Source organism: Rutilus rutilus (genome assembly GCF_951802725.1).
Source record: "Rutilus rutilus genome assembly, chromosome: 12".
NCBI lineage: Eukaryota > Metazoa > Chordata > Actinopteri > Cypriniformes > Leuciscidae > Rutilus > Rutilus rutilus.
In genome coordinates, this window is record NC_140217.1 from 6,276,788 (window position 1) to 6,285,310 (window position 8,523).

Consider the following 8,523-nt stretch of genomic DNA (forward strand, 5'->3'; position numbering starts at 1 on the left):
GATTCGGAAACCATTGTATACTTATTTCTTTGATTTTTTTGCCTTTTCCTTCTTATTTTATTAAACTTTGTTTAATTATTTGAAAATGTGTGTAAATATGTATCTAATTTAATGTTAGCCTACCAATACTTTGGCAATGCAAAGCTTGGCTTCAACCATGTCAAAAATGCTACTTCAATCTCGAATAAGCAAGTAGGCTACTTGTTACGTTTCTCAGCGCTGCTCCGGACGAACCAATCACAGTCTCGCGAGATTAATGTTTGTTTGTTTGTTTCTGCTCGGTGGATTTCTATTTGTACTTCAGATACAATCAAAATGTGTCCAATATACTGACATTTAAATTAGGGTTTCTGAACCACCAAACGCCCCTAAAACCACATTTTGTCTTGCAGTAAAGTTGTTTTTTATTTAATCAAAAATCATACAATTTTTATTTATGTTTCAAATCACTTCCGCTAACAAATGCAGGAAACATGAGCAAAAAGCACCACAATATGAGCAAACAAAACTGCAGTTTTCATAATTTAGAAGGAAAACATGTTACAATTAGATAAAAAGCAAGATACACAGGTACTCTTGAGATATTTACTGGTTTTAACAAATACTAGGTGCATTTATGCTAAAAATAAACAACAAAACACAGACACACTATTCTGCAGGATAGGAAAAATGACTGTAATATACAGTAGTCAGAACAAATGAGCCGCCGCAGTTTTGATGCTACATGCACAGAGGGACTCTTGTATTTGTTTTTTATTTTACTTTCATGCAATTTGTAATTTGAAAAAAAGTGAACATAGAATAATTTAACACATGAAATGCAAACAATACAAAATACATTTAAAAAAGAAGGAAGGAAAAAAATAAATAGGCATAAGTGTCAACCAAACCAAGACAAACTAAGAGTCGTAGTAAAGGATTGTTCAAAGAAAAGGATTGTTTGGATTGTCACATTTCCGGGTTTCTCAGAAGCGGTCAGAAGTGGTCATAGTCGGGTAAACTTCTATAGCTGTGAATGAGAGACTACATTACACATATTTTTTGTGTTCCCATTTGCTCAAATAGCAAAAGAAAAACTCTATTATAGTGTTTTCACAACTTAAAAAAAAATTGAGGGAGATTGATAACGGCGATCAGAAGAGATAAGGATGTCATTTTTACCATCACTCCCAAAGCTGCTGCATTAGAAACACCCTCACAGCAGCGTTAACTAGTTTCTAGTAATTTGATGCAAAGGTAATATAATACAAAGTATAGTGTTATAAATGTACATAAACCAAGATATGGTGCAAAAAAAGTCTCCATATAAGTTCTTGTTTTTAATATTTATAAGCAATATCACACAAGCAAGAATCATTTTTTTGTTACTGAATGAATCAGCTGTTTTGAACGAATTGTTTGAATGATTCAATGACTAACTAGTTAAGACAATGGTTTGCTGCCACCTACTGGCTGAGGGACTGAGGGAAAACGATTGAATGCTGTTTTTGTTTTCAGTCACGATTGTAACAATAGTTTTGGTTAAATAGACAGAATGCCTTAATAAACCGACTATTAAGAGAGAAATATGAGTTAACATTGTAAATATAACAGATATACAGTAATTGAGGTCGCACTGCAAGCAATGTTTTTGCAAATCTGGGTGTAGGGGCCACGACTGTTTCTTTGAAACAGGCCTCTGAATTGCAAAGGCCGCCTCTGCCCATAATGTTTTCAAATTGATCAAATGGAATGTTTCCTTAACGTTCACAAAACTTTTTTTTTTTTTTTTTTACATTAAAAAATTATGTTTTCAAAAACGTTCATGCAAAACGTTCTTAGACCATATTTTTGTTAGCTGGGCTGGTACTTGACTCACTGAAAATTGTGTTTGTAAAGACTGAATCTATGGTGAATTCTGAATCAAAAAGGTGCTCCGGTTTGAGGTCTTCCTCTTCCAAGACAAGGCTTCCTTTTAAAACCTCGTCACTGTGGTCAGGTTGAATCATATGAGGATCACCAGCGTTCTTACTTGACACCGATCCCACTGACACTGTGCTAAGGACACTGGCACGGCGACTGTTGCCCTCTGATGTGGAGATGACACAGCTAGCGCGGGGTAAAGTGGACAGAGCCTGGCCTGATTTGGGGCTTCGCATTGGAGTGGCAAAGCAGTTCAAACACCCTGATACGGAGGAGGACTTCCCTTGCGTCTCGAGAGCAGTTTTAGGATCAGACTCTGTACTTTGCACACTCTGAGTTTTATACAGTCCAATGTTTGCTTTGTCCAGCTTTTGTGCTGAACGATCTCCAGTGGATCTCCCACTGCTGGACCTCCGTACCTCACTCCCAGAGGAGCAGTAACCCTGCCTGAGCTCCTCGCGTTTGGGCTGGGCTGGTGAAGGCGAGTCACTGAATCGTTGCCGGTTGGACGGGAATGGATCTGGAAGGGTGCTGCTATCACTGGACCAGGCCTCGTTCTCCAGGCTCACGCTAAACTCACCACTGCTCGCACTCGGGGCACGACTCGATTTGCCATTCAGGCCTGCTGAACATGTCAATTAGAGGAAGCTATAGCTCAACAGGATCATAAAACTCTCAGAAAGTTATTTTTGGTCTACCAATAAATTCTTACCATGATCTTGGCTTTCTGTGCCATTTGCAAGACTTGGTGGAATTGTGTCTCCTTGGAAATCTTTACCTGAAGGGACAAATGTGTAAACACACAGTTAGGCCCTGTTTACACCAGGTATTAAGATGCGTTTTGGTCGATCGGATTACAAGTGGACGATGCTGAATACAGGTGTAAACGGGGTCTAAAAAGTTTTGAGCTTCTCCACTTTCGACCACTTCCAGGGCTAGTCGAAAACGCATTTGACCGGATTGCTTTTGTAGTGTAAACGCTCATGTGGATGAATGCGTTCGAACAGCCACAAAAGACCGTCTACTCTCCGCCTCCTGACCTAATGCGTAAACATGGGAAGCGCTCTAGACAGACGGGATTTAAACTTTGGCTGGAGACCCAAGATTGGTTTGAAGATGAAAAATATACCAAGCACAATTTTCTCTCACCATTCCTGATTTCTAACACGCAAACGGTTTCTAAACGACAGCTGCTGCTTTACGCATGTTTTTCTGTCGTCTCCTTTCAGTTCATATGTACATTTTGCTAGCTTATTTCATCCATTAGATCGAAAGATCTAAAAAAAAAAACCATACATTTACCCTCCCATAGACCCTCCCCTCGAAGAAATCAGGACAAAAGTGGCTGAAGGTGGACAAAAGAGACGGATTAAAACACCAGGTGTAAACAGGAATGTCTCCCTCGTCTACTTGTGATCCGATTGACCAAAATGCATCTTAATACCAGGTGTAAACAGGGCGGCAGATACTCTAGAATCATGCACTGTATTCCAGTTACTCTTCAGACACACCTATCCAAAGAATAATGACTTGAGACTTTTATTTTGCAAAGCATTGAAGCACCAAAGCAGTGAAATGGTGCTAAGGTGTCATTGGTTAGAAAAATGTGGTGAGTGGTTTTTATAATGTTTCTTGGTTGTTTTGGTGATTGCCAGGGTATTGCTTTGCAGTGTTTTTTTTTAGCAAGTTGCTATGTGGTCTTATGATCTTTTTGTCCCTTGGCTCTCACATGCAAGTCTGATCACTTGTGGCAGTAGTTATGCACCAAAATACTTTTAGGGGTAGGGTTGAGTTTGTTTAGATCGCTAATAAGTATGAGCAATAGTAATAGTGGGGCTTGTCACAAACACCATTAATGCCAGATGAACTGCAAATATCAATGCGATATGTACTTTTGACTTACAACCTTGATTATGGATTGTTGTATGATTGTCTATGGAAGAGTAGGGTTGAAATGATGATGATGATGTGGAGTGTTTTTTTGAAATGGCAATGGTGTGCTGCATTATTATTTGCTCTTCTAGCTGATCTTCCTGCTGCCCGGAGTCCCCATCCGAACATCCCTCTGTTTGCAGCAGGTCATTCATTGCTGAGATGAAACATGAGAAGAGATGAAAATGAAGATGGCATCATGAGATGACATTGAGGCAGCATATGTCTTAAGGGAGTTAAACCATTTATCTTGCATTATACTTTTCTCTTTCTCTGAAGAATAAAAGGCTTTAATCATAGGTAAGATATTATGGTTGATGCAAAGATCATTAAAGCATCATGTGTAAAAAAATCAAAAGCAATGACAGGTAAGGCGCAGCCATTACAGGAAAGACAGGATGTGAGGTCTTACACAGAGCTCGGCGGAAGAGAGACTTGACTTTGTCTTTATCCTTTGGTTTGTTACGCTTAACATGAAACTTTTTCAGGGAGCAGACTTGGTCATCACAATGGAAAACATGAAGACAGAAAATGAGGGAGGAAAAACATGACAATACAAATGTTTGTGACTGATTTCTTAGGAAAGAAGGAAATTATTGTGTAAGAAAGAACATGAAAAATCACAAAACAACCACAGTCACACATATTTTTTTTACTACTTACTTGGAATGTTAAAACATTTTGTCATGATCTGATCTGATATATATAAATTTGATATATATATATATATATATATATATATATATATATATATATATACACAGTATATGTATGTGTGTGTGTGTGTGTGTGTGTGTATATTAGGGGTGTAACAATACCCTCATGTCATGATTCGATACATATCACGATACTGAACTCATGATACGACATATTTGCGATACTCCAAGTCATATGACAAAAGGTTAACAAAAAATGTTGATTAAATGGTAAATTTGGTGTTACATTGCGGGTGTAAATAAATAGGCTTGGATGTGGTGCTGGTAACCCAATGCACAGGACAACGGTGACACCAGAATAAAAATATTCAAGATTCTGAAGGTGAAAATACAGAATTATTTCAGACGAATATGCTGGCACTCTATCACTGACTAGATATATTTAAAATAATGTACCCCTTTTTACTGGTAACATAAGACATTTAGCATTATCATGACCCACAAATATTCCCCCATTGCATTATTATACATTATATTCAACATTATATATATATATAGTAGTTTAATGTAGTACTGACACTAAAACTCTGTAAACTTGAATTTCTTTCAAATAGAAATTTTCATTTTGGGTGAAATTGTCACTATCCACGATACTTTTGTATATAGTGACACGATATATTGTTACAACCCTATATACTATATATATATAAAGATCACTGTTAGTTTATATTAGCTTATGCATTAGCTAATGTTAATAAATTAGACCTTATTGTAAAGTGTTACCGACATATTTGTGTTGAACAGTGTGGAAAAAGAATGGAGGACCAAAGACGTGAAATGAATCAGGAACCGTACATCAAATAACCGCATAAATGTTTAATTAGAGTAACTCCTCTCGAAGCGTTCTGTTGCGCCAAGGGTTTTGGGTTTAGAAGTTGAGGAGTTTTCTAAACAGCAGAAGTGATTTGTGGGGTGAGTCACCACTCTTTGCTTGGCTGCTCCATGCTATCCTGTTCTCACTCTCCTGACCTTGGGATGTTGGGACGAAGGGTTTGCGCTTGATTAAACGGCTTGTTTCTGGATGTTCCTGGCTGGAATGATTGGACTCTGACAGTTTCGTGTAACTGAGGTGATACTCACTGCTGCTCCTCTTGGGGGACAGGGTGTCACCATTAAGGGAGTTGGGAGCGGATTCCTCCGAGCCCTGGGAACCCACGAAGGAGCCGTTGTCATGGCAGCGCAGGTCATCCAGACCCTCGCATGACTCGGAGCGGAGCTGGGGAGTTGGAGAACAAACGTGCTCCTGATCACGAGCCCTCGTCTTCATCAACTTCCTCATCTTCACCGTTATCCAGTTGCCCCGTCTTTATTGAGTAACCGTTTGAGGAAAGACAGAAAACATGATAAATAAAAACATAATCTTGATATTTTTATACATATACACACACACACACACACACACACACACACACACAAAAAAGCCTCTCTTAACATCACATAATGAGACGGTACCTGCGAGGAGGCGATGGCTCGTAGAACTTGTACTGATCCATGATTTTCTCCTCCAGCTTTTCCTTCTGCCTTCTGAGTTCATTCAGTTTGTCTCTGTCAAAACAACAGTGCAGTTATTATAGCGCTTACATGCCATAAACATCTGCACAGTGCTCTAATGTTCTTTTTCACTTTTGACACCGAATTGTGCACATTCACAACAATATTCAATGGCCCTCTGAATTTTGAAGTTGTTTGTGATTTACTGGATAAGGATTTCTACAAATACTTTTTTATTCTACATAATAAAATCTAACATAATTTTATTCTACCCAATAAAATGTTTCAGAGTTTGACATAACTAGACAAAAATGCACAAGGCGTTTTAAGATTTTTATGAATCTGCATGACTATCCAAGGTCTGGAAATCACACTTTTAAAATTAGGCTTCCTCATATATCCACGTTTTCCAAGAATGTGTGAATATTTGTTATTTTAGTATTACTATTAAAGTTTTATAGATGCTATTATTGTTTTTCCTTCATAATTTGTATTAGTTTTAATATTAGTATTTTAATATTTTGTATATTTTGTTTTAATAAAGAATATGTAGAGTTTCCATTAATTTTTTATTTCAGTTTTAGTCATTTTAATACATCAACTAAATGAACTAGAAATGTTGCCTTGGCAATAGTTTTATTTCAGTTAAATTTCAGTTTATTTTAAGTAACAAACACTATTTTTACAGTTTTAGTTTTGTTAACTATGATAACCCTGGTGGGAATCCTCGTTCTTTAGAAATAATAAAAAAAAACAGCTGTTGATGGAAAACTTAAAATAAGAAATATCTTGAATGTTAGTTGTTTTAGCTTATTTTAATGCTTGTTTTGTCTTATTTTAAGTCATATTGTCCCCTGGTTGAGAATCACTGCTCTAAAGTGAGGGTTGGGTTTTTCTTAAATTCTCATATTTTGCATTTAATTATGTTGTTTATTGTAGAAGAAGAATAAAAAAAATATCCACATGGCATATGCTAAATAGGAATATTTACAATACTGGTTACTAAATGTCTCTTGAATTTCGATGGGTTCATGCTCTTGTTAATTCACTACAAAAATCATATAGTGGTCAGCACAAACCATGTTTATCTGCAAGTCAACCCATATTTATTGTCGTCTGGGTTGTATTTTTTGACCTTGCATAGTTTTGTTTATGGTTTTCTAGGATGAGGGAATGGCGAACAACCTCCCCATATCGGCATCTGTGTAATTTGATTGGGCGACACATGAATTCGCGCTAAAATGCCACAGACCTTACGCACAGACTTTAATGTCAACAACAAAAGATATTGGAATTTTGTCTTCCCATTAAAACGTTTTTTTTATTGGGTTATCCTAAGCATAAATAACCTTGATCATTTGATAATCACTGCTTTGCAAATTTGCCATAATATTAACAAACAGCCTTTAACTGCCTTCTACGCTGCATTCATGAACACTTCTACCAAATAAATGTTTCTCACATATATTGTCTCTGTTCCACATGGAACAGGTCCTTGTTCTCCATAGTCTGATCTAGCAGGGTCCGGTTCTGCAGCATCAGGCTCTGGATCTGGTCCAGCAAGTGGTGGTTCTCTTCCTCCAAGTTCCCCTTCAGTTGGGTCAGCAACTGAACAGATGCGCAAAAGGAGGTGATTCATCAAGGACTTCAATTATTTAATCAGTAGCTTTGTTTAAGAAGCAACAAAGTTAGGATGATGGCAAGACTTTGTCTAGTTGCTACCAGCACTAACCAGCATAAACCAGCCTGGACAATATGTTCTGCAGGTATGTAAAAGATGGAAGTAAAATGGTCTAAAAACATTCTGCTCTGTTTGAATGGCGATGCCTAATGCTGATATATACCTCACACTGGTTGGTCAGTTTTATAGTGGCGATCTCCAGCTGCTGGTTCTGCTCTTTGAGTTTGGACAGATCTGACTCCAGCCGTGTCTGCTCCAGTTTGCTGGAGTTCAACTGGCTCTTCATGCTCTTGTGCTCGACCTGAAGTCCCTCATTCTCTGCCAACAGCTTTTGGTAGGTCTGATTCATCCTGGGCAGAGGACAAAGCACAATGTTTAGTGCAAATAATAATAGAAGACACCTTTATTTATCTCTACACGACCAGGACTGGAGGAGTTTTCCAAAACTTTCAAGCCATGTCACCATTGTTTTCGCCATGTTTTCATATGCTTTCTGTTCTTAGGATGTTTAGTTTGTGTGTTCTTGTTTCCTGTGTTTAGCTCCTGTTTCTTTTGTTACCTTGGGTGCGTCTCAATCTGCTCCCTAGCTACCTATGCATACATGAATTTGGGCACTGGTAATAACCTTGTCTCCCTAAACATTGGGGGAAATGATGGCTCTATTTCCAATGACATCACAATGTCCTTGATGTACAACATCACTACTGGTATTTATGAACAACAGCAGAACTAGGGAGCTGATTGAGATGCACCCCTTGGTTCTCATGTGCTACAATGTTCCTGGTTACAGATTACATTCAC

General features: G+C 37.8%; 1 protein-coding gene across 1 annotated transcript in view; it reads right to left on the reverse strand.

The window, feature by feature from the left end:
• Window positions 1-391: 391 nt before the first annotated feature.
• Window positions 392-8,523, reverse strand: part of ccdc88aa (coiled-coil domain containing 88Aa) — a 28,714-nt gene continuing 20,582 nt past the window's right edge. Inside the window, 8 exon segments of the mRNA XM_084426239.1 lie at window positions 392-2,527; window positions 2,615-2,680; window positions 3,806-3,991; window positions 4,247-4,330; window positions 5,631-5,854; window positions 6,003-6,095; window positions 7,504-7,649; window positions 7,886-8,072. Coding sequence (XP_084282365.1) covers window positions 1,818-2,527; window positions 2,615-2,680; window positions 3,806-3,991; window positions 4,247-4,330; window positions 5,631-5,854; window positions 6,003-6,095; window positions 7,504-7,649; window positions 7,886-8,072 — 1,696 coding nt within the window. The 3' untranslated portion in view covers window positions 392-1,817.